At 39.4% G+C, this 27,913-nt stretch overlaps 1 protein-coding gene across 3 annotated transcripts in view; it reads right to left on the bottom strand.

The window, feature by feature from the left end:
• Positions 1-677: 677 nt before the first annotated feature.
• The window catches only part of LOC121863613, a 48,121-nt gene continuing 20,885 nt past the window's right edge, over positions 678-27,913 (bottom strand). The window contains exons 7-12 of one of the 3 annotated variants that reach the window (XM_042362349.1): positions 26,156-26,292; positions 25,892-26,015; positions 25,544-25,686; positions 24,122-24,268; positions 2,040-2,066; positions 1,413-1,550 (exon numbers count right to left, since the gene is read on the bottom strand). In XM_042362349.1, the coding sequence (XP_042218283.1) occupies positions 2,042-2,066; positions 24,122-24,268; positions 25,544-25,686; positions 25,892-26,015; positions 26,156-26,292 (576 nt within the window). In that variant the 3' untranslated portion in view covers positions 1,413-1,550; positions 2,040-2,041. Of the gene's footprint in view, positions 1,551-2,039; positions 2,067-4,477; positions 8,333-24,121; positions 24,269-25,543; positions 25,687-25,891; positions 26,016-26,155; positions 26,293-27,913 lie in introns of those variants that run through there. The other 2 variants (XM_042362348.1, XM_042362350.1) reach the window with 2 other exon arrangements.

The raw sequence follows: 27,913 nt of genomic DNA, 5'->3' as shown, positions 1-27,913 counted from the left end.
CAACGCTCTTGGGCAGATTGTTCCAAGAGTTCACAATTTTCCCTCCCCAAAAATTTGCCCTCACACTTTTCTGGACTTGTGGCTTCTTCAACCTTGAGCTGTGACCCCTTGTGGGGCGGACGTCCGCCAGCTCCAGGTATGTACATTCGACCGAGTAGTGCCCCCTGATATGTTTACACACTTCAATTAGGTCGCCCCTCGCCCGTCTGTAGTATAAGCGAGGTAGTTGCAGGCGCTCCAATCTCTCTGGGTAACTGAGGCTCTCTAGAGCAGGCACCAGTCTGGTGGTCCTCCTTCGGACATTTTCAATCAATTGATAATCTCTAGCATACCTCAGGGACCAGAAGGGACCTTCCTGTACACAAGTAGTTAAGGAGTACTTTAACTTCAAAGGATGAGTAATGCAAGACATGTGTAGTAAGCAACAGGAGTGGGTTGGACTAAGAATTGTAAATACCCCTGTACATAGCACTTATGATTACCTCAAGTAGAAACCGTGTCTTGCCACCTAAGAGAGCACCTGGAAGTCCTTCCTTTATTTTACTTCATATTTGCCTGGTGGAAACTGGGATACCATACCATCAGGTAATCACTGCTAACCCATGCAAGTGTGAAAAATGGCCATAATACAGTGATGCTGATGTATTTGGTACCTAAAGGAAATTAACACAACAATGTAGCAGAGGTGAGGGTTTATTTCTGTTTGCAACAAACAGTAAACACTTGTAAGTTGCCTAGTAACTAGATGTAGTTAAAAATCATTCATGATAACCAGACTATAACAGGAAGACCACATGAACCTCATATTTATTTTCTTAGGTAATACATTTTTACATCATAAATGAAAAAAAAGAAGAAAAAGATATCAAACATAAAAAAAAAAATCTTAAAATTATAATATAAAGATACAAATCCTTTTCCCCCATAAAAATCCCTAAAGAACCAAGAATAAGTTCTTTTGGTGTACAGGGTATATACTTTATATAATAATAGAAATAGACATAAAAGAAATGCAATATTTATTTTATATAAATTGAATGGTAGTTTTGTACAATATTCTAAATTAATCCAGTAATCCTGAATACAATACAGGTCACTTAATGTTAAAGATTTGCTGTCCTTATAAGTGATCACTCAGGTGGTTACTGTTCTACATAATACAAAATGAATTTTTTTCCCTTACTCAGTTGCCAATGCACTACTTATCCTGTATAATTTTCTTCCTTTGGTTCATCACAAACTACTGTATAAAAAACCTACTTCTGATTATTTTATCATCAATGAAACCAAGCAAGTTTATTCTTTATGGTCAAGTCCATGATGGGTAAATATTCCCAGTCATTAAGGACTTTAGCAGATTTCCTACATTTTAGGTAACTTCTTTTCTTGTAGGCTGCTTTGGAAGCTTGACGAGAAACATGTGGTTGGACGTGGGCACCTGAGGCTTGTTGAAGAGCGCCTGGTAGATGGTAGGGAAGTCTGGTACCACTCTATCATCTCGCTTGAATCTCCCTAAGTTTGTTAGGTCACTGCTGATGGTGGTCCCACCACTGATGGGGTGTGAAGAAGAAATACAATAATACAATCAACACAACTGTTGTTTATTTCAGTCAGCTTAAAAACACACAGTACATATAAGCAATTGCAGCAGCTAAATTTCAAGAGCATTATTTCCGAATTAAATAATGCAGTACTGTACTATCATCATGCATGTCAAAAGAGACAAATATGACAATAATATTAGGTAGTGTGAGTCAAGCTAAATTCAGTAGAAATACAATATCAGTACATTACAGAGGGGTAACTTACATAATTCATAATAAGGTACTATGGCAATGAAGCAACATACAGAAACTATTAAAGAAGCATGCAGTACAGTGCCCGCCTGACACCATCTTTGACGTATCCCTTTACCATACAATATTTGGCATCAAGTTTTTGGGAGGCTGAAGATATTCTAAAACCCTTTACCAGTGGTACAGTATTAATGCCATATTCATTCACTAGAAATGATGAAAACAGCAAAAAAATACACTTACTCTCAGATATAGTACCTAGTGCGCCCTCTATCGTCCCATGAAAAAGAAAAATTATATTAGAAGGATATAGGATTTTTTTTGACTGGTTTAAACCCTTTACCAAGATGCATTGACAATTACTTTTAAAATTTATACTGGAACAATTGGAAACCTTTCAACATTGTAGCAAATCAGTTTCTCAAGAAATGAATTCTTAGTGCTAAAATACCGTATTGATCTTTCCAAATTCAATTCTGGAATATCACTTTAATACATTAAGTTGGCATCATTAACTACAGTACCTGCAATAAATATATTGGTTTCCCATTATTTATGAGGCATATACAGGTGCTCCCCTACTTACGACTGCTTGGACTTACGTCCATCGGTACTTACGACCTGCTCTGACCTTACGACCGCGGCAGTCGTGACCAAAAATATTTTCAAATGACGCGCGCATTTTCTATACCAAAACGTTTCCGTCTCGGGCGAGAGCGTGGTGCGGCTCGGGTCGCCACCGCGTGGGTACACTCACTCAGTGGAGCGCTTAGTTGGTGTTTGGCTATCATATCCTATACTGATCACGCTGTGAACTTTCGTTATTATCGTATTTAATTGACTTTATAATGACTGGAATGCATAAAAGTGAGAGTGCTGGTGGTGCTCCAAAGAAAAGGAGACAGGCAATTACTTCTGATATGAAAATGAAGATAATAACACAGCATGAGAATGGAAAAACTGTAGCAACAATTTCACGCGACCTAGGTTTCTCACACTCGACTATATCCACTATTCTGAAGGACAAGGAACGTATTCGTGATGTAGTGAAAGGAACAACACCAATAAAGCGAACTAAAATATCAAAGAAAAGACAAGGTCCTATTCACGATATGGAAAAGTTATTAGTGATATGGATAGAAGACCAGATACAAAAGCGTGTACCCTTAAGCCTTCTAACCATACAGGATAAAGCAAGAAGCCTGTTCCAAAGCCTGAAGGAGCAGGCAGGAGATGAATGTGATCAAACCTTTACAGGAAGTCATGGGTGGTTTGATAGATTTAAAAAACGCTACAGTCTACACAATGTTAAGGTGAGTGGAGAGGCAGCTAGTACCGATGTTGGTGCTGCCGAAGCTTTTAAGGAAGAGTTAGATGATGTGATTGTGGAAGGGAATTATTTGCCTGAGCAAATATTCAACGTGGATGAGACTGGATTATTGTGGAAGCGCATGCCTGAGCAGACATACATCCACAAAGAGGCGAAAACAATGCCAGGATTCAAGGCATTCAAGGACATGTCAGCAAGCACACACTGCCAGTGTTTTATCGCAGTAATAAGAGTATTGTCTGCAACAACGGATTCCATTCAAGATTTTGCTGATTTTGGATAATGCTCCGGGACACCCACCACACCTGGACAACATGCACCCTGATGTTAAGGTAGTCTACATTCCACCTAACACTACCTCTATCATCCAACCCATGGATCAAGGTGCTATTGCTGCCTTTAAAGCGTATTATTTACGCACGACCTTCGCTCAGGCTGTTGCTGCTACTGAAGGTGAGAAAACGCTCAGAAAGTTTTGGAAGGAGTACAACGTTTTGTCATGTATAAAGAACATTAGTGCAGCATGGGATCAGGTTACAAAACATTGCATGAATGGAATATGGAAGAAAATCCTAAAAAGATATGCGAACAGTTTCAAAGGATTTAATGAAAATGAAGTTATATCGGATATTAGTAACAAGATAGTGGAGTTAGGTAAACAGCTGGAGTTAGAAATTGATAATGAAGATGTTGGACAGTTGGTTGAAAGTGTAGCAGAAGAGCTCAGTAACGAGGATCTTATTGAACTAGATGCACAGAAAATTGCAGAGGAAGAAGAGAGACAAAATGTAGAAGAAGAACCTGCACCCCTCAAAAAGTCTTCAATGAAAAAAATGGCAGAGGCATTTGCTACAATTAATAAAGGAATGCAAATGTTTGATGGCATGGATCAAAATTATGAGCGTTATGCCAAAGTTGACAGAATGATCCAAGATGCACTTGCTTGCTACCGAAAAATTTATAATGAAACTGTGCAGTCTAAATTGGACATCTATTTTAAGAAGTCCCCCAGTGCTGTCTCCTCACGCCCCACCAGTGCTGCCTCTTCACTCCCTCAAGATGATCCAATACCTTCAACCAGCAAGTTTCCACAGTACATAAACCTGTCTGAAGAAAGCGACATTGCTGACCCACCCAGCCCTGTCTCCTCCTCTGCTTCATCCAATTAATATAGTCTCCATGTATCCTGTAAATAGAAAATTATGGGGGCCCCGTGTGCATTCAGCTGACTACATTAAAGGTAAGTGCTCAGTCACACTTTATCCATTCCTCATTATTCATTACTTTTACTGTACTGTATTTCATTGTAGATTTTTTATTTTTTGGAGGAAATTTTTTTTTTAAAGTTTTCTTTTATCTATGTCAGACTTACGACCAGTCGGACTTACGACCTGGATTTGGGTCCCTAACCCCGTCGTAAGTCGGGGAGCACCTGTAGTATGATAAGGGTGAACTAGCCAAGTCAATGTTTTAAGTAATTGCTGTTTTCCTTTTTCTATGGAGTCACACATCCATTTCACCCCTCATAACTAATGGTAATTTATATGTGGATAATGGCGAACTTCCACTCTGGAGACCTTACCATCACACAGAGAATGGATGAAATTTTCTGGTACCAGAGAAAATGTTTTTTTTCGGGAGAGTAGCCAGATCGCTCTTCTCCAACTGAACGCCTCATATGATAATCAGAGGTGAATCCAGGACTTCTCAATGGGGGTTACTTAACAAGGGGATTTACTCAAATCTATATAAGTCTGGATAACAGATGGTTACAAAGCCCAAGATCACATGGTAAATAGTGGCCCTATTTTTCATCATATGGCAGAAGACAACCCCATCCCACTCCATTCTGGGCATGGTAAAATAAATGGAGGGGGGGGGGGGGTCACGATTGTCCATCAAGAGAAGGTGTAGTGGGTGTACTGTTATGAAATGTCAAACAGAAGACTTATGGACACAATGAATAATGCTACATTGTTGGAAGCAATTCCTGATATACAGTACAATGAGATAGAGACTCACAGGTGACCTAACAGTAACATGGCAGGTCAGTCTCTGTTCATGAATGTTTAACACACATACTGTCCAGTATATTTATTGTGATAATTTTCTAGTGTTACTCAGCATTTGGCCTCAGTCTGTATCCTGTTTTAATGACTTTCATTTTACATAAGACAAAATATCTTTCATCACATAAAAATCTATAAATATTAGCTTCTGTGACATAAAAGTAGAGCCTATTGTGTTAGCATCTGTGTAATGGAAAATTAAATATCAGTTTCTGTGTAATTAAATTTTAAGTCACAGGGCTTGCTAGTTTTCAAATCATAGATAATTAATACTGTAGTACAGTATATTAGTTTCTATGAAGTTAAAGGTATCTTAGAGATAATATTATTACTCAACACACTATTTCCAAATTTGGGGAGCAAGGTTGAGGTAAATCTGTTTATGGCCCCAATATACCTGTGTTTTTGTTCATGTTTAAGTTGACAGTTTCAGAGTTTGCATGATAATGATATTTTAGTCCCAGTGGCACACTCTAAATACTTACAATACAGACACAAGCCCCAAGAATTGTATGAAAACAATTTCAAACTGATATGACACATTAACCATATTAAAGCCAATCTTAAACAATACAATAAAAAAATTTCTAGATGGCAAAGAATTTGTAAGGAGCATACAGTTACCCTTGTCTCTCCATCCAAACCTCCATATGAGCCAACTTTTCTCATACCTCACTAGCACTTACTCATTCACGAAATGTTACATGCACATGCATCTTGATAAGCAATACAGCATCACATCAAAAGTAGCCCACAATGCCCTACATTTTAGCACCTTCTGACTTTGCTTAATTTTTTATAAGCCTTTTCATCTAGCTCACTTAACTTTGTGGACAATGTGCACACTAGTGAATCCATGTCCAATAAATTCAATGTTCTAGTTTTAGCTGCACAAGCTAGTTAGTTTAATGAATATCAATCCTGACTGGTTCACTAAAAGAAGTTTTTGTTCAGTCACTACTTCTCAGTAATTTTCCCCACAATTCTATCCTTCCTAGGATTCAACAGACTTACATGCATACACTATACAGTACAGTACAGTACGTGTACATACATTATCAATTTTCATGGCCCTTGTTCATTAATTGTATAAAAAAAAATTCCCTCTTTATCAACAACTTGTCAAACTTCACATCTTTTGCATCAATAAAATCTTTAAATACTGTAGATTCTTTCATAAGTGGAGAATACTATCTGTCTCAACCAATTATACCTTCTTTAACAACCAACAGCTCAACATCTATATCCAATTTATGCACAATGGCTTCTTCGGTTGTACAGGGGGTCCTGTACAAATAATTGAGTACCTCCACATAAAAAGTCCCAAAAGATAAGAAGATTCTAAGGCTGAAATCAGTCAGTCTTTAAAAGCACAAGCGTTGGAGCGATTGAAATTCCCACCCACCTCCTATTCTCGTAAAGGACATCCTTCTCACCTGCGCTATGCATTCTTAATACCAGTCACCTGTATCCACAGGTATTATTTTGAAGTGCTCCAAGAATTATAATTATCAACTTTGTTGTGTCATTGGTGATATTGGTGGACTAATTCTGTTGTGGAAGCAAGGTGGGGTAGTGGTTAAAAGGAAGCGTAGTAGCTATGGGATGGACATGAAATTATAAGTTATATGTCGTAAGAAAAGTGGTGAGTGTGTCTCAATGAACCACTTTCACTGAAATGAGTGTGCGAATGCATGGTTCGGTAGCTTATGTCACATCAACACACCGACCCCAAATGACTTTAAGTACCTTAAATAAGTTATAAAGTTAAATAATTTTATAAAATAATGTGTAATCAAATGTTTAACAAATATTTCTAAGGTGTATATAACTGTTAAAGATAACAAATTAAACTTTATGAGTGTTACTAACAATGTGATGGTCCTGATTAGACACTATTCCTATTAATTCTTATGGGAATCAATTCCCCTTTACAAGTGGTTTCATTATCAGTGGCTTTTTTCTCATTAAGCACTTATAATGAGGACCCTTGTATTACCCACTCTAACAGACCAAAGGTCACCATCTTTTTTCTTTCCCATTCACTTCAGGATTACGTCAAACTGTCATTATTATGACCCCACTGCTAGTTCGAGGTGTGGTAGGAACATACTGATAACCAGTCTTGTCCGACAGCCTAATTTCTATTTGTTTAAATTACCACATTCACAAGATGCCCAGAATAATACAACCAGACAGAGATGACTATTATGTCCCCACCCCCTGCCACTCCCTTCAACACAATACTGCACAGTACAAGAGGGAAATGAATTATGACACCATTTACTAAGAACATCATCACCCTCACAGTTCAATCTTATATATGAGGCACATACAACCAGAGTGGACAAAGCGCAAAAAAAAAAAAAGGACCTCTAGCACCTCTATGGTCTGCAACCCGCCACCCTCACCACCAGCCCCACACAGAGTGACTCAGGGGTAGCTTTTACTTAATAGCAAAATAGACCATACTGACACTTCCAAAGGTAGTTTCCCTATCCTTCAATAAATATCAACTTGACCATAGTGGCACTCTGTCCACACTGGTAGTACATGCTTCACATATAGAATGAATAATATAGAAAATGAAGTATCTACCGGTACATATAACAAACAAATTTTTTTATATTAGTACAGTACAAACACTTGAAATATTATATAACAAAACAAAAACTAAAGTACTAAGAATTCAACCTAAATTTTATGAAATGTAACAAACAAAGAAAATTATGATGTAACAAAATGAAAAACTTTCACAATTAGTAATGCTACTACTAATTACTTATTACTACAGTACTATAACAGCAATACTACTATACTCTACTGTACTATACTACAGGTATTAGTATCACTATCGAGGGGGGGGGGGCCCTTGGGGGTCCAGACCCCCCTTTTCATTAGAAAATTCCAATACTTTTTCTTTAATGCAGTATTGTATTCAGGCATTTTTGTTGAGTAAAGAGTAATTATTATTGACTTCAGAATATCTCCTAATATTAAGCGCACATGACTTCAAAATGGCCCCAAAAAGGGCCGCCGGTGGTAGAGCGGGTTCAATTCCTGGGCCAGTGGAAAGTTGTTTGGACACACTTCCCAGCCCTCCTTGGTCCCTGTTCACCTAGCAGTAAAGTAGGTACCTGTTGTAAATCGAAAAGTTGAGAATTCGTATTCAGGGAAAGTTGTTGGAGCTTCCAATAACTTGCAGACAAAAAAAAAAAAAAAAAACCTGTGAATCTTCAGGCTTCTACACCCTTAACTCATGAGACATAAAGGCAAGCATGAACTTAGCATGCTTCCCATATGGGCACTGTAAGTATTTCTGTGCTTCACCTTGCACAGGATGTAGGGGGGTGCCCAATAAACTACAGTGGGCCCTCGGTTAACGAGATTTCGGTTAACCAGTTGCCTTCCATAAGATTCTTAACTTCAGTTAACGAGCAATCCCTCGATTAACGAGTTTCTTACGAGCCAACCTGAACATGATTTCGCTTGCATTTGGCGGTCCACCAGCTGTAGTATTAATCCGCCAATACAGTAATCGGTTCTAGGGCTTAAATTCCTTACCATTTTAGCAAATATCAAGAAGTTTATACTATTCAATAATTTTAAAAGTTTAATATTAAATTTTTTACTCATTTTAACAATTATTGAACATAATTGAAGGTAATGAAACTAGTTTTATGCGTGCCATCCAGCCTCACAACACACCATACAGGCGTCAGTCTTTGTATCTTTTCAGTGGAGGTAACATCTTGCTTGAGACTCTCTTCAACTAAATGCCTTTTTTCTGTTTTTGCAAGCAAATTATTGGTCATTTTGAAATTTATTTTACATATTGACAATATATAATGCAGTGCAGTGTTGGTTTAAAGAAAATAATCTTGAATTGCACCAAGAGAACTAAAATTTCATGGGTGAAATGGCGCCATGGGGTGACTTCTCTTCCACCCCAATGCCTTCTCTTCTCCCTTCTCCACCCCCATTCTAATTCCCATCATCATCATCCAGGAGCCTTCTACATACACACCTCAAAGTAAGTGTACTTTTCTACCTTTTTTGTTGAATTTAGGCAATTTTTGGTGAGCTGGAACCAATTACCCAAAAACCCATTGAAACAATGGTTTCGGTTAACGAGCAACCTTCTAGAACGGATTGTGCTCGTTAACCGAGGGACCACTGTACTTTGTAAAAAAAAAAAAAAAATAAACATGATATTGATCAGATTTAAAAAATCTTTCTTGGGGGAAGGGGGCCGGCGGCGGCACCCCAAGACCCCCAGCTAGATGGGCTCGCTCTGCTCACCATGTTTCCCCACCCACAACTTCTTGGACCCCGTCCTTTTGATATTCCTGGATCTGCCCCTGCTATCATCATTGCTTATACCATCTCCATTACTCACTAACACAAGTACTGTATTATACTACGCTACATCATTTGCTACTGACACTACTAATAGTAATAATAAATAATGACTATGATAATAGGTACTATCGTGGACAAAAGTTCGCTCCCTGTAGTGAAACTGAGACACGGGAGTGAGTCTCCGAACTGACTTACCCTGATTGTTATCTGGTGCGGGTCGATACTGCTTCAGTTTGGGAAGGAACGAACTTTTGTCCACGATAGTACAGGTATATCACAACTGCCATTTTTAATCTCATACAAAATTTGTATAAAAGTACTATTCTGTTTTAAATATAAACAAGACCCATAAACCATTGAACTAGTTAATACCGTTTACATAAAATGACTCAAACCAATATTTACTTCTGGTTTCATAAGATGTCAATATATTGTTATCCAGTACAGTGGTCCCTCGGTTAACGATTGGTTCGGTTAACGAATTACCTTACATAAGCGCTTTCAATTCGGTTAACGAACAAAAATTTGATTAACGAAATCCTTACGAATATCACGTTTTGTTGTGAGCATCAGCTGATGGGCTAGTCTGCCAATTCAGTAATCTGTTCTATGTTTATATTCATTTCCAGTGGAGTAAATATAATGAAAATTGTGCTCTTTAATATTTGTGCAAAATGAATACAGTCATGAGCCGGTTAACGTCCTAGATGCGTTCTTGGAAATGTGACGTTAACCGAAATGGACATTGTCCGATCATCACATAAACTTTTTATTTATACTTATGTGTATGTGGAATACTATATACGTACATATACACTTTTACTCTTAAATCACTACTGTAATGTGATACATGTGATTAATTTTTATCTCTTGTGCAAAATACATGACGTTTATATTAAAATTATTCACTGTTTTACAAGGATTCCAGCAACGCCGAGCAGATGGGGGAGAGGGTGGGAACGAGCGAGGCGGCGTGGGGGGAGGGGAGGTGGTACATTTGACAGTTGGCACAGGCCCAGGTCTAACACGTGTATATTTATCAGTTCTTAGGTGACTAAGCTTCTCTCTTATAAAAAGCCAGTGAAATGACCTGGGTGAATATAATTAACATAGCTGGGATTCTTGGAACATACTGATTAATTTGAATATAAACATGCTATAATTTGCACTAGACAAAACAATTTTAGTACCGTAATCAAATTAGTACATGTGCACCCCAGCTTTGCACTAAGAAATCTATGTAAATCTACCCAAAAATACAGTTGAAATTTTTTTTTATAAAATGTACTACAGTACTGTACACTAATGTACAACAATTTTTCTCTCTTGAGTAAAATATGACGTTTATATTCAAATTATTGGCTGTCTTGCAAGGATTCCAGCAATGCAAATTATAATCTCCTAACTTTAGTCTGAGATATTATATAAGATAAAAACTGTAAGCCTAAAAGCCTGGCTGGGGAGGGAGGGAGGGGGTTCTGACGGAACCAGCAACGCCACCCAGCGAGGGGTTGGGGGGGTGGGGGGGTTGAGGTGATAAGTTTGAGCCGAAGGTCTCTGTGTGTTTATTTAACAGTCCTACTAAGCTTCTCTCATTTTAAAATGCCAGTGATATGACCTAGGAGAATATAATTAACATAGCTGGGATTCTTGTAAGATACTGATTTATTTGAATATAAACATGTTGTAATTCGCACTAGACATAACAATTTTAGTACCGGAATCAAATTAGTACATGTGCACTCCAGCTTTGCACTAAAGTCATTTACAGTATTTCTTTTACGTTTCTTTTAGTAGGGTGTGTGCATGTAAATGTATGAAAATACATGAAGAAATTTATGTAAATCTACCCATAAATACAGCAGATTTTTTTTAAATGTACTACAGTATTGTACACTATTGTACTACAGTGAGTTCTGCTATAACGCGTGTTTTGATAACGCGAATTTGCTCTAACGCGATTTATGAATTAGGAACGATATTTGTATAACGCGAACGCTTGTTTGATATAACGCGATTTTTGCTTCCTATAGTAAAGAAGAATATCAACAAGAAGCGTTCTGGTGATAGAATTCCCGGTGATGATCGTAAAAGAAAGGATATAACACTTAAGAACATAAGAACATAAGAATGGAGGAAACTGCAGCGGGCCTATTGGCTCATACTGGGCAGTCCCGTTTACACCCAACCCCTATTGCTCATATGAGCATCCAACCTATGTTTGAAGCAATTCAGCGTATTCGAGTTAATGATGATATTTGGTAACTTGTTCCATTCATCCACTACTCTGTTTCCAAACCAGTGTTTACCTATTTCACGCCTAAATCTAAATTTGTCTAATTTAAAACCATTGTTACGAGTTCGCTCCTGGTTGGATAATTTGAGTACCTTTGTAATGTCCCCTTTGTTTAGCCCTGTCTTCCACTTATACACCTCTATCAGGTCGCCCCTCGCTCTACGTCTCTCGAGGGAGTGCAAATTAAGATGCTTTAACCTGTCTCTATACTCAAGGTTCCTAATGCCCGGGATTAGTCTTGTCATTCTCCTCTGAATTCTTTCCAAGGATTCTATATCCATTCTGTAATACGGTGACCAGAACTGAACTGCGTAATCCAGGTGTGGTCTCACAAGAGCAAGATACAGTTTTAGGATGACCTAGCTAGTCTTGTAACTAACACTCCTTTGTATGAACCCAAGTACTTTATTAGCCTTGTTACGAGCAAAAACACATTGTTTACTTGGTTTAAGGTTCCTACTTATCATTACTCCTAAATCTCTCTCACAGTCGGATTTCTCTATGGCATTGTTGTTCATCTGGTATCTGGTTCCCTGTTTACATCTCCTATACTAAAGTGCTTTTTGTTTTATGGAAACGTTTAATTTCATCTGTATTTTTAGACCATTCAAAAGAATTTGTTTGGAATCTTCCTGTAGTTTTGCGAGTCCTCAAATTCAGATTTGACTAACCGTCCATTTAGTATTAGTGGCAAAATTCTTGTCTTGCTGTCTATGCGATATCTATGTCGTTTACATATATAATAAACAATAATGGTCCCAATGCTGACATGGGGAACTCCGCAGCGTTGCTCCAATGGGACTTAGTGCCGTTAATGCTCACTCGCTGTTTCCTGTCCTGTAACCACGCCCTAATCCATTTAAGGATGTCACCTTTGATACCATGAGCTTCTACCTTTCTAATTAGTCTTTCGTGGGGGACTCTGTCGAAGGCTTTGCTAAAGTCGAGATATACCACATCATAATTGTGCCCCTCGTCCACCGATTCGAAAACTGATGAAAAGAATGTTAATAGATTAGTTGGGCAAGAACGTCCGCTTGTGAAGCCATGCTGGGAATCATTGATCAATCAGTTGCTTCTCCAGGTGATTTCGAATAGGAGTTTGAAATGATTGCTTCCAGTAATTTGCCTACTAATGATATTCAGACTGATTGGTAGTTAGAGATAGTGATCCTATCCCCCTTCTTGGCATCGGTATTACGTTAAGCTATCCTCCAGGATTCTGGTACTACACCTGTTTTAAGGACATGTTAAACAACTTTGCTAAGGGCATACTAAGCTCTTCCTTACATTCCTTTAATACTCTGGCAAATATCTCATCGGGACCAGGTGACTTATTAGGCTTTAGTTTGTCTATTTGCTTACTAACATCGTTACTAGTCACTACTATCTCACTTAATTTGTTTTCTTCACTATCTCTGAATAGAGTCGGTGCCTCGGGTATCATGTTTAGATTTTCGGTGGTGAAAACTGTTGAAAAATATTTATTCAAATTATTGCTCATTTCTCCGTCGTTATCAGTGAGCTCGCCGGAGTCTGACCGTATTGGTCCAATCTTTTCTCGTGTTTTAGTTTGATACATTTGGTAGAATCCTTTGGGGTTTGTCTTCGCCTCCCTTGCTATCCTTACCTCATTATTCCTCTTTGCTTTCCTTATCTCGGTTTTAACTCTACTCGCCAATACCCTATAATAGTCCCGGAGGTGAATTTCGCCACGATTTATCCTTCTACCTATAGCCTTCCTTTGGCCAATGATGTTCTTTAAATAATTATTTATCCATTTAGGGTCATTGTTGTCTGATCTGAGTTTTTTGTATGGTATGTTCTGCCTTTGTGCATTAAGTAACTCACTATTTAAATTATCGTGGAACTCGGCAATCTCAGATCTCGTTATCAGGTCGGTGTCATCTGTCAGGTTCACGGCCAAGCGCGACACCCCCTCTCTCAGCTGCCTCTTTAAACTGTCAAAGTTTGCCCTTCTGAAATCTGGTACTTTAGTGGAATTTTCTTTACGTCTGCCCTGAAAATCTAACTGGAATCGAATTTCTTTGTGATCGCTGTTTGCAAGTTCGTTCCCTACCTCGACATTGCTAATGAGGTTTTCTCTGTTCGTCAGAACTAAATCCAGTATATTATTACCCCGTGTGGGTTCGGTTATATGTTGACTTAGGAAACAGTCCTGGATCGTCTCGAGAAAATCCTCTGATTCTGAGTTACCCGTAAGGACAGTCCAATCTATTTGGCCAAGGTTAAAGTCGCCTACTATACAGACTTTGTTGTGTATGGAAGCCCTGCGCATTTCATCCCAGATAAGTCGCTCATTGACGCTATCAAGATTGGGGGGTCTATATATTACCCTGTGATTAATTTTTCCCGACCGTCGCTTAATTCTATCCAAATTGTTTCTGTATTCCTCTCAGTTTTTATTTCCTTATTTATTTCACACTTCAGATTATCCCTAACATAGATTGCTACTCCGCCTCCTTTCCTGGTCTGCCTATCGGTATGGAACAGTTTGTAACCCGCAATTTGGTATTCGACTGGTAATTCACGTGTGTCTAGGTTGATCCATGTTTCAGTGAATGCAATTATATCGATTTCTTCGGTACATACCAAGGCCTTAATATCATCCATTTTGTTTCTCATACTTCTACTGTTCGCGTAGTATACATTTAAGTTAGTCGTGTTCTGAGTCCTTCCCTTACCGCGTTTAGTTTTAAACTCCCTGTCTAATTTAGTTTTGTCATCATTCCTAACACTATTTCCCTGTAATCTTTCGCCTTGTTTACCCGCTCCCACTGCAGTCTCCTCCACCCCCGTGCCCCTATGTTCTCTTAGCAGTTTAAAGACTTCGATATCTTTTGAACTGCCCCCTCTAGAGCCCCAGCCAGGGTTGCTACTCCATCCCTAGACAGGTGCACCCCATCCCTAGCATAAAGGTCCCTTCTGCCATAGAAGTTGTCCCAGTTGTCAATGAATGGGACTGATATTGACTTGCAATATCTGTCAAGACGGTCGTTAACACCAACTGCCCTTGACAACCATTCACTGCCAACTCTCCTTCTAGGCAGGACACCGCATATGATAGGGATCCCTCCCTTAGTCCTAATACGATCTATGGCTGCCTTGAACTTATCAAGAAGTTCCTCGCTCCTACACCGGCCAATATCATTGCCTCCTGCACTGAGGCAGATAATGGGTTTGTTCCCATTACCAGACAAGATATTGTCCATCCTGTCAACTATATCCCCACCCCAGCTCCTGGCAAACACACCCTCATCCTATTTTTGTTTTTACCACAAAAGGCCCTGTCCATGTACCTTACCTGTGAGTCACCAACAATTAAAGTTTTTATACCTTCCTTGTCATCCCTGTCCCTGACTGTACTAACGTCCAATTCGTCTATCAAGGGACTGAACGGGTTGGTACACTTAGCTGTTGTTGTCGTTGTTGTCGTATCCTTTGAGTGCTTCTTGACCACCAGCTTGGTCCTCCCACTACTCACGACTTTCCACTCGTTTGATTTTTCGTCAGACACTGGCTTTACTCGTCCAGCCTCTCCTTTTAACTTCGCCAGCTCTTTCCTTAATTTCAGGTTCTCCAACGTGGCCCTCTCAATTTCTAACTTGGCCCTCGCCAATTCTTCAGTGGACCACTCCAGTTTGGTCAACAAACTCTCATACCCAAGACCGCACATATCACTGGCCATATCTGATAATTATCCCTCTGGAGCTAACCCTGCCGTGACCTTTCCCCTAGTGAGGTCAGAACACAATTGAAGACAAGCTCGATTTTATCAACCTCAAAATCACCCTTCTCCCCCATCAAGTAAAGTGTTACATTTACTGTATGATTTCATTATTAGATATGAATGTAACATTTATTTAGACTGTGCTATCCTTTGTGTTAGGCTAACTACTAAATTTTTTCGATTTCCAGTAATCTGCACCTAACCCTATTTTCTCCATAAGCCCTGTTATTTCTATTACGCGATTTTCTATAACACGATATTTTACAAGAACACAATTATCGTGTTATAGCAGAACTACCTGTACATTTTTTATATCTTGAGCAAAATATATGACGATTATATTCAAATTAATCTGTCTTGCAAGGATTTCAGCAATGCAAATTATATTATCGTAACTTTAGTCCGAGATATTATATAAAATAAACATAAAGAAATCACCAATCTTTTATCTTGAACACAGGGTGGTGGGAAGAGGGGGTGGGAGGTGAGGTGACAGAATGTCTGGTGTTTGTTTGTTTATTTATTTACTTGAGATAAGATTTGACAGTTGGCGCTGAAGGCCTGCGTGTTTATTTATCATTACTTAAGAGTGACTAAGCTCTTCTCATAATTTTCCACCCAAACGACCTGGGTGAATATAACTTACATTGGAGGGATTCTAGTAAGATAGTAGTTTATTTGAATGGTTTTTTTTTTTTTCAATTTAAATTTTAATTGTTTATTCCTTGATCAAGGAAGCGGGATCCTAATGCTGTCACTTGGTACCCCTGTACCATAACACCAGAAGCAACTGGCCAGTGTCACAAGTATATACAGTACAGTCATCACTTGGTTATCCCGCCTAATTGGGACCTTGCCGATAACAAAAGTACAGAACCTAGGGGATTTATTCTAATTGGTTCATTTACCCAAGACCCAATCCCAAGTTTCCCATTTTACGACCATTTAGACCCACTAAATATATATATACAGTGACCCCTCCGTTAACGAACTCAATCCGTTCCAGAAGGTTGTTCGTTAACCGAAACCATTGTTTTAATGGGTTTTTGGGTAATTGGTTCCAGCTCACCGAAAATTTCCTAAATTCAACAAAAATGGTAGAAAAGTTAACTTACTTTGAGGTGTGTATGTAGAAGGCACCTGGATGATGATGATGATGGGATTTAGAATGGGGGTGGAGGAGAAGGAAGAAGAGAAGGCATTGGGGTGGAAGAGAAGTCACCCCATGGCACCATTTCACCCATAAAATTTTAGCTCTCTTGGTGTAATTCAAGATTATTTTCTTTAAATCAACACTGCACTGCATTATATATTGTCAATATGTAAAATATATTTCAAAAAGACCAATAATTTGCTTGGAAACACAGAAAAAAAGCATTTAGTTGAAGAGAGTCTCAAGCAAGATGTTACCTCCAGTGAAAACAGAGAGAGACTAACTCCTGTTTGCTGTGTTAAGAGGCTGGATGCCGCACATTAAACTAGTCACTTTACCTTCAATTATGTTCAATAATTGTTAAAATGACTAAAAAATTGAATATTAAACTTTTAAAATTATTGAATAGTATAAACTTCTTGATATTTACTAAAATAGTAAGGAATTTAAGCCCTAGAACTGATTAATGTATTGGCGGACTGATACTAAAGCTGGTTGCCCGGTCAGTGCAAGCGAAAATATGTTGAGGTCGGTTCGTAAGAACTTCGTTAACCGAATATTTTTTCGTTAACCGAATTGAAGATGCTTATGGAAGGCAGTTTGTTAATCGAAATTACGTTAACCGAGGTGTTCGTTAAACGAGGGGTCACTGTAATGTTATGGTAAATATCATAAACACACATAAGCATGGCTAGGTTTATTACAAAGTGATGAAAAGGGTACGCTTAATACTGTAGTCCACAAAACATGTAGCTATGCCTTTTTACAAAGTGAGGAAAAGGGTACGCTTAATACTGTAGTCCACAAAACATGTAGCTATGCTTTTTTACAAAGTGAGGAAAAGGGTACGCTTAATACTGTAGTCCACAAAACATGTAGCTATGCTTTTTTTTATTTGGTCCCCCGTCATACGAGTCCGTTTTCTCTCACATCAGGACGCCCGAGTCCTCTGTTTTCTCTCTTAATCTTAGAGTGCACCAGAAAGTTTACTATTTTTAGTAAAGCCACAGAATTTGAAATTGCAACCCCAATTGCAACTGGGGTTGCAATTGTTGAGGCCACTAGATATGTCTGATTACAGCAAATGTGTTATTGTCAATTTGTCGGTGAAAGATTTTATCCTCAATAGATGTAGGTTAACATTTCACCTGTAGGCAAATGCTTAAAAAAGCCTAAGTAAGGAAGCATATTCCTTTGACACATAATATCTGACCAGTATGGGAAGGATCATCATGTCTCCGTCAGGGAGTCGTGGAGTGGTGGTCCAGCAGACGTCACTTTTGGGGCATGGTATATGCGGTCCGACGTTGTTCGGTTGGACGTTAACCGGCGCATGACTGTATTAAAATTTTAGTCTAGTGCAAACTATTGTATGTTTACATTCAAATTAATAACTATCTTATAAGAATTCCAGCAATGTAAATTATATTTTCCCCAGTTACTTCTATGAAATTTTAAAAGCAAAAAACAAAAACTCAATCTAAACGACATAAATAAACAAATAAATACTTCACTAGACCTTCGGCGCTAACTGTCAAACCTATCACCTCACCTCCCGCTCCACCCCCCCCCACACTCCCTCTCTCCGCCCAGCCAGGGTTTTAGGCTTACAGTTTTTATCATACTGTATAATATCTCAGACTAAAGTTAGGAGAATATAATTTGCATTGCTGGAATCCTTGCAAGAGAGTGAACAATTTGAATATAAACGTCATATTTTGCATAAGAGATAAAAATTAATCACCTGTATCACATTACAGCAGTGATTTAAGAGTAAGAGTGTATATGTACGTATATACTGTATATAATGATTTAAGGGCGATTGACGGGAATTTTAAGAGTGTTTCTGACTTTATGCATTTTTGGCTTTACTTTGTGTACTTTCTGTGAGCTGGAACCAATTACCCAATATCCCATTGAAATAATGGATTCGGTTAACGAATGACTCTGTGGAACAAATTGTGTTCGTTAACCGAGGGACCACTGTATACCTAATCTCCAAATGCAACATACTATACCTGTACTATACAGCTACTCCCCGACTTACGACAGGGTTAGGGACCGACATCCAGGTCATAAGTAGAAATGGTCTTAAGTCGGAAATGCTTAAATAATACAGAGAAAATCTAAAATGGGGGTATCTTTTTCTTCTCAGCACCACAAAACATTCACTTTTAAGCTTGCCAGCCATTTTAAAGTGAATTACAGATGAAAATTTTGTCTGTATACTGACTTTGGGACTCGAAAATACGTAATTTGACCAAATTTTGGTACGACTGAGGCAGGTCGTAAGTGCGGGTGGAAGTAAGTCGAGTAGGTCGTAAGTCGGGGAGGAGCTGTACTTATTATACTTGGAAGGATTTACAGTAACATGAATGATAAGCCCCAGAGATCAAATTCACATTATATGAGATGAACAACTGTATACAGTAATAAATAGTGGTGCAGTTTTGATGGCCACTGGTATCCACTTCGGCTGTACAGTAAGTGCAGTGAAAAGAACACCAGTGGTCACAAAAAATGCTGTTTTAATATATTTTACTTTCTTTAATATGGGATTTATTTCTATTCTTTTTTAATTTTTTCAAGCTTTTCCCACACAATGCAGGGTGGTCAGAAACAAAAGAATAGAGGTTGTACAAGTTTTATCAAATATACATATAATTCGAAACACTCGTGAAACCATTACTAAGAATAAGATTAGCAAAAACTTCAGGATAAATAGAAGCCAAATATTAAAATAATTTTTTTAGGTCTGCATATGAATGGTAGACACGCATTTGGCAATGTCAGCATAATCTGGCAACTACGTAGACTACATTCCAAGTTGTCTAAAGGACCCAGGATATAAAGTTGATCTACATTTCCCACGCATATTCTTTTAGCTTGTGCTGATTTCTCGTGCATCACAGTGAATTTATTTATTCATAACAGTGTTGTGAGAGTTTTGAACCATGCATCGCATTGCTGGCAAGAGTGAAGGGGTGGAGAAACGTAAAAAGTGCAAGGACATTGCACCACGTGGTAATAGTGTGGTGCCTCCTGATGCCTCGCCCTAGTGAAATATTATTTTGTTCACAAATTCTCTTCTATTACTATTTTTTCTAAACATGTACGCTTTATAAAAGATTATGGCCCATCTTGCAATCACATGAAATAACGAAGATATAACATAGTGTATAAAAATTTTCATTCAGCATAAACAACAATTTTGTGTTCTACTCGCGTTTACGTATAGAAATAATTATTTTATCATTATTACTTATATAAAACTGTTTGTAGATAATTTATTTACAATGATAATGCAGAAAACCCCATCTTTTTATCTCAAATAGCAAACTTGCTATGATTCATTATGTACAATTATCTCTCGTGTGGTGAGGTGAGCAACAGACCCGAGCATATCGTGGGAGAGCACCTACCGAATCCCAAGAGTGTGATTGGAAAAAGATGAGGGAAAGAGGGCCAGGGGAAGGCAGACAGATATAAAAACTTAAAGGATTTGTAAAAATAACCCCAGGGAGGACTGTGGTCGCCAACCATCAGATGAGGACAGTGCTCTAATTGATTGATTACTTAATGATCTTCTCATAGGGGCTGGGACCCAAGCCCTCCTCCCTAAAGTGACAGCAGTATTCCATGTGAAACAAGTACATAAAGCCTTTAACCCTTAACTGGTGAATAAGGGTTACCTACTCTGCCCCTTATGAACAACATGTACTGTAAGGAATATGTAATGTCCACTGATGATGGCTGCCATCCCTACAGCTAACTTCCACTGATGATGGCTGCCATCCCTACAGCTAACTTCCACTGATGATGGCTGCCATCCGTACAGCTAACTTCCACTGATGATGGCTGCCATCCGTACAGCTAACTTCCACTAATGATGGCTGCCATCCATCCAGCTAACTTTCACTGATGATGGCTGCCATCCCTACAGCTAACTTTCACTGATGATGGCTGCCATCCCTACAGCTAACTTCCACTAATGATGGCTACCATCCATATAGTCAACTTCCACTGATGATGGCTGCCATCCCTACAGCTAACTTTCACTGATGATGGCTGCCATCCCTACAGCTAACTTTCACTGATGATGGCTGCCATCCCTACAGCCAACTTCCACCGATGATGACCGCCATCCCCACAGCTAACTTCCACCAATGATGGCTGCCATCCATATAGTCAACTTCCATTCGATGATGGCTGCCATCCCTACAGCCAACTTCCACTGATGATGACTGCCATCCCCACAGCTAACTTCACTGATGATGACTGCCATCCCTACAGCTAATCTTTCACTGATGATGGCTGCCATCCCTCACAGCTAACTTTCACTGATGATGGCTGCCATCCCTACAGCTAACTCACTGATGATGGCTGCCATCCCCACAGCTAACTTCCACCACGATGGCTGCCATCCCCACAGCTAACTTTTCACTGATGATACGCCCATCCCTACAGCCAACTCACTGATGATGACTCGCCATCCCTACAGCTAACTCTCCACTGATGATGGCTGCCATCCCTACAGAGCTAGCTTCCACCGATGATGACCACATCCCTACAGCTAATCCTCACTGATGATGGCTGCCATCCCTACAGCTAACTTTCACTGATGATGGCTGCCATCCCTACAGCTAACTTTTCACGATGATGGCTGCCATCCCTACAGCTAACTTCCACTGATGATGACTGCCATCCCTACAGCTAATCCTCCACTGATGATGACTGCCATCCCCACAGCTAACTTCCACTGATGATGACTGCCAACTTTACAGCTAACTTTCACTGATGATGGCTGCCATCCCTACAGCTAACTTCACTGATGATGGCTGCCATCCCTACAGCTAACTTTCACTGATGATGGCGGCCATCCCCACAGCCAATCTCCACTGATGATGGCGCCATCCCTCATTAACTTAAACTGACGACAGCTGCCATCCCCACAGCTAACTTCCACTGATGATGGCTGCCATCCCCACAGCTAACTTCCACTGATGATGGCTGCCATCCCTACAGCTAACTTCCACTGATGATGGCTGCTGTACCTACAGCTAACTTCCACTGATGATAGCTGCCATCCCTACAGCTAACTTCCACTGATGACAGCTGCTGTCCCTACAGTTAACTTCCACTGATGATGGCTGCTGTCCCTACAGCTAACTTCCACTGATGATGGCTGCTGTCCCTACAGCTAACTTCCACTGATGATAGCTGCCATCCCTACAGCTAACTTCCACTGATGATGGCTGCTGTCCCTACAGCTAACTTCCACTGATGATGACTGCTGTCCCTACAGTTAACTTCCACAGATGTCTGCCTACAGCTAACTTCCACTGATGATGACTGCCATCCCTACAGCCAACTTCCACTGATGATGGCTGCCATCCCCACAGCCAACTTCACCGATGATGCCACATCCCTACAGCTAACTTCACTGATGATGACCGCCATCCCTGCCATTAACTTCCACCGATGATGGCCATCCCCACAGCTAACTGACTTATGATGGCCACCGGCCCTACAGCTAACATCCACTTATGATGGCCACCGTCCCCACAGCTAACTTCCACTGATGATGACCACCGTCCCCACAGCTAACTTCCACTGATGATGACCACTGTCCCCACAGCTAACTTCCACTGATGATGGCCACCATCCCTACAGCTAACTTCCACTGATGATGGCCACCGTCCCTGCAGCTAACTTCCACTGATGATGACCACCGTCCCCACAGCTAACTTCCACTGATGATGACCGCCATCCCTACAGCCACTTCCACTGATGATGGCTGCCATCCTGCCAGCTAACTTCCACTGATGATGGCTGCCATCCCTACAGCTAACTTCCACTGATGATGGCTGCCATCCCTACAGCTATCTTCCACTGATGATGACTGCCATCCCTACAGCCAACTTCCACTGATTATGGCTGCCATCCCCACAGCCAACTTCCACTGATGATGGCTGCCATCCCCACAGCCAACTTCCACTGATTATGGCTGCCATCCCCACAGCCAACTTCCACTGATGATGGCTGCCATCCCTACAGCCAACTTCCACTGATGATGGCTGCCAACCCTCCAGGCAAGATAGGCAGAGTGACAGGAGACTTATCAACATACAATAGGTGCCGATTGCATTAGTGTTGTTTTTGGCTGTACTCATGTTGCAAAAATCATAAAATGAAAGACCTAGGGTGGCCAGGGCCAATTTTATGCTATAGACACTTTACATATTGGGAGCAATCCCTGGTAATGTTACTTTTTAAGTGACAAGGACATAATTATGAGAGCCGAGTTTAATCACAGTTTAAGTACAGTACAGTATTGTATTAGCATGGAATTTGGGTTTAATTATATATGAGCAAGCAATGGTACTGCATTACCATCTACACCCTAAACCAACACATACCCTAAGCAGCCAGATGAGGGAAGGAATAAGAATTAGGATGACTCCTGGAGGAGTGAGGCATTGTAGACTGGACGAAAAGATTGATAAAATAATGTATAACCTTCTCTTATATTCTCACACTATTCAGTACCCTTTTTATGCAAAATTATTTCAATCACAGATTTTTTTCAACACTGTCTGGAAAATATATCTCTGAGTATAGCATATTTTTACTTTCAAGTGTTTTCCTCCTTATGTGAGGTGGCTGGATACAAGAATAAACACACATACATTTTATCTTCAATCACTGTCACAATCATTCAGACGGTAGCAAAATGTGTTCTGCCATGATGCCCCCCCTTCACAACAAGGCCCCAAGTCAGTAACTCCTCTCACTCATGTACACTGTCGCTTCCTGGATGTCCATCCTCATCCTTTCATCCTCTTGGTCTTCCCCACGAATCAACAAATTTTTACTAATATTTTGCTGACCATATTCTCAACACTGTATGTCTTATTTCTGTACAGCACTTACAAATTCATCTATCCTCCTTATATCGGTACAGCATTTCTTATTCTTTGGATCCTATTTGCTTCACAAAAAACTCAAAGACACATCCTTTCTGTTGCTTCTATTATGCTCCTATACAAGCAGCATCACATTAATAAAAACCCTAAGTGCTGTTTCCCAATACATGGGGTGGCAACCTCCCAGGTAAGAATAAGTAATTTAAATCTAGGCTTGTGGTGAACAGTGCAAATCATGGCAGGAAATGCATTGCACATCTGTTAAAATACCTAAATTTACACTGCAATAAATTTCTACAAACAGTACTATACTCACCAGACCATAGCTGCCCTGACTTACAAATAACTATACTTAAATAAGAAATACCATCCGAATAGCTTTATTAAACAAATTTCACCCAAATAATCAAACAAAAGTGTTAGTGATGTGGTACCAACCTGGCAGCTTTTAAAACAGATTTAGTCTGTGTTCTGGGAGGTGCTGGAGGGGGAGGAGCTGTAGCAGCGGATGGAGGCTTCTTGGTCACCACCGTCACACACATTGGCTGTCCATCAAGCTGGCGGTTATTGAACACTTCAACTGACCTACAGAATAATACCACACTTAATATAATTCTGGTTAAACATAAAGGGCAAATTGCTATTTCTTCTCTAGACTGTATTACTTAAGCCTCATTAGGTCATGAACATTAATGATACTGAAGCTGGGACCTTGTTGTGGTAGGGGGAACATGTCGGTTATGGCAGCCAGAATATTCAATGTCAACAAATGTGAGGCATTTAGAGAGTTCATGTCATATCAAAAGGTGGCATCAAATATTGAGAAAAATAATGATATACAGTTTTATGACAGGTTTACTGAGATCATCATCCTGAGAACAGCAGCAACATAACCTGTCCTCAGTGTAATGATTGTTTATCAGACCACAGCTTACAGCCCAGAGAATTACAACACATATAACAGTGAGTACAGTACAGGCCTCGTGGTACCCCAGCATACCAGGTTGACACACCCTGGGTCAGGACCCAAGGGACCTGACCCCGGCCACTAATTAAGTGAGTTAGCGGGTGACTTGCCCAAACCACACCCAGCCAAAACACACCCTGGCATGACCACGCACCTGGGCAAACACAGCTGTCCATATCTAACCAGTTTAGTGTCTAACCAGTTTAGTGTTAATTGGCAGGGGTCAATCACCGGCTGTTTCTCCCCCATATAAAGGCCCTGCAGTCCCGTCCACGGTCACTTTACTCTCATTATTCTCATCCGACTCATCTCTCTCCTGTTCGAGTCGTCATTCTGTTCACTCACACAGAGTCACGCTCGTCCTCCCCCCAGGTCGGGAGGGGGACTTCCCGACCAGACCCCGGCGTCACCAGCTAAGCAGAGCCTCCCATAGGAGACAGTCCAGTAGCACCCGCTGGGCCTCCGTCAGGTCACACGCGAGTCTTTGTCAGAGCTATCCCTAGGGTGAGTTACCTACTGTGGGAAGTGTATTCATTCATGTTTGTGTCCGAGAGTCAGTATCCAGTAACGTAAATATAATGTTCTAGTAACGTCGATATAATATTGATATTAATGTGTCTGTGTCATTGAGTCGAATAATAAATAGTTGTATCGAAGTGGTGTTTGAGAAGTTGTCCCTTAAGAACGTATAAGATAAATAAGTGTAAATAACTAGCCGGCCACGCTACGAAACTTCCTCTCTTTACATTCCTCCTACTATAAATATTCTACCTAAATGTATATCTTCTATGTGAGTTTTGTCTCATTACAATAGGATTTCCATCATAGATATGAGTAAAACAATCAATAATTATTGGATTTAAGACAAACAAAAGATCCATGTCTGTGCTTACCTAAAAGCATCTTCTATATTCATGAAGACAGCTTCAGCAACACCCTCCCTTATCATTCGGGCAGAAAGGATTGGTCCAATTGTTCCAAACAATTCTTCCATATCTTCTACACTCACACAATGGTGTAAATTTGTCACAAGTACCTAAAACAAGCATTACACAAAAGCTTAAGAGATTTTAAAATATTAAAACATTTTTTACTCAAAATTAAAGCAATAAAACAAATGATAAATATGAAGTTGAAAGTCTGATATATCTTATCCTTTATGAAATCACAGATCAATACAGATAAAATATGAGGTGCAAAATTATCAAAGGAAACATTCATTCATAAACAAAAGCCATTACCTTTCCTCCCTGAGGTGCAGCAGGTCGCTGGGGTTGATCCAGACGAGCCATGAGCCCAGATGACAGAGGAGCTACCTTCTTGGGACGATTGATAGGCTCCATTTCATTGTCATCATATATGGGCCTGAAGATAATGAAGAATATAATTTTTTATTTATTTATTTATTTTTTTTGCTAACTCCCAAATTGCAGCATTAAATTATCAACTGAGATTATTACTGTTTGCAAAGATTTTCTTACAACCAAAATTTCTCCAGTTCTTACCTCTTTTTTGCAGGTACTCTGACTGCTAATCTCTCAGGAACATCTGAATGCAGTCTTCCACTGGGGATTCTTGCTGACATTCTCACTGGTAATCTGCCTACTGACTCCCATTCATCATCATACAATGGACTTGGTTCCTAGTGCAAGAAAAGTATAATCTGAATATCTGTATTTGTTTTCTGTTAAGAAAGAGATACAACACTTAAGCTTCTCTTAAAATTACAAAAGGTAATAAAAGACTCGTAGCACAACAAGAACATCGGATTTTTAGGTAAGATGTGTGAAGTACAAATTTACACGCAAAACAAGGGCACCGATGAATAATTCTGTTGACACATTTCACTCTAAAAAGGAGCTAAAAACAAGATCTTTACTATAGCTATACCTAGATAAACAGACTGAGATGAAAAATGCCACACCAAGATCAGCACTCCCTAAATCATCTATGAAGTTGAATACCGTATATCTCGACCTACAAGACGGAATTTGAAAAAAAAAAAAAAAAAAAATCAGCCCCAAGTTAGGGGGTCGTCTTAAGCACCAGAGATAAAATTCTTACCTCTTAAATATTGCGGTTTAGCTGTCAAGAGTGGTGATGGAAACATGGTAAACAACTCACAAGGTCCTACCACTAATTATTTTATACTGAAACTTACGTTTGGGAAGCTGGATTAAAATGAAGATTACCGGTATATTAAAATAATAAAAATGTATTATAAACCAGTCTAACATACAGTAAAAGAACAATATACCCCGGTAATAAACACAGCTGCTATCATCACCCCCCCCCCCATTTGCCAGTGACAAGAAAGGGAAAGTGACCGTGACTGTGACTGCCTGTGGCTATTTTTAGCCGTCCTTGTGTTTGGAGGTGGTCAGTAATGCATATCTGTATATTTACTGATCACAGTACTTATCTCCTATAAATAATTAATTAAATTTATTTTTTTGCAAAGAATATTCAGTAAATGACTGCGTTAATTCTTGAAACTACCGACAGTGGTAAATTTAGGATGAGAATGATTAACAGAAGTCACGTCATGGATTTGTCATGGATTCGGAGTTTGATCCTTAATGATCATAAATGTCTGGTCAACTTCACCTACCAGGTATAATGGTCGCCTCCCTTTTTCGCAAAACAAGTATATAAATTAAAGAAAATACTTGCAGTGTGTTTAATGTATTACAGTATATTATAAATAAATAAATAAACCAATAAATTGGCAAATCTATTTCAAGTAAATGGAAATATTTTACTCACACCAACATTAGTTCCAGTTAAATAACTGATGCTTAAGTGAGTCACTAGTGTACACCAGCCGGTAAAATTTGATGCCAATACTTGAAGTGAATTGGCATTATTTTAAATAACCAACCATAAATAAATGAAAAAAAGATCAAAGGTGAGAAACATTATATTGTATGTATGTTGTGTTGTCAAAGGAAGAGAAACAATTGAAACTCTGCAATTGTGTGTAAATGAGGCAGAAAGATAAATCAGCAACCTAAGACTTGGTCACAATTTTTGTGATGCCATATGGAAGTAGGGTTTACCATTAAACAATACTGTACATTATGCTTCTAATATCTTCCCAGGCAGTAGAATCTCCCCGTTTGGTAGCTGCCTAAAACTTTTAGTAATATTACTTTGATACAACATGATAAATTAGACAAACAATGAAAATAAACAAACAAAAGTTATTTACCAAGACCTTCTCTCTCAGAACAGAGGGAAGGAGTGGGAGGGAAGGAGGGGAG

This window comes from Homarus americanus, unplaced genomic scaffold (genome assembly GCF_018991925.1).
Source record: "Homarus americanus isolate GMGI-L3 unplaced genomic scaffold, GMGI_Hamer_2.0 scaffold41366, whole genome shotgun sequence".
NCBI classification, from domain to species: Eukaryota; Metazoa; Arthropoda; class Malacostraca; order Decapoda; family Nephropidae; genus Homarus; species Homarus americanus.
The sequence above is the reverse complement of the archived record's forward strand: the minus strand, read 5'-3'. Positions and strand labels throughout refer to the sequence as shown.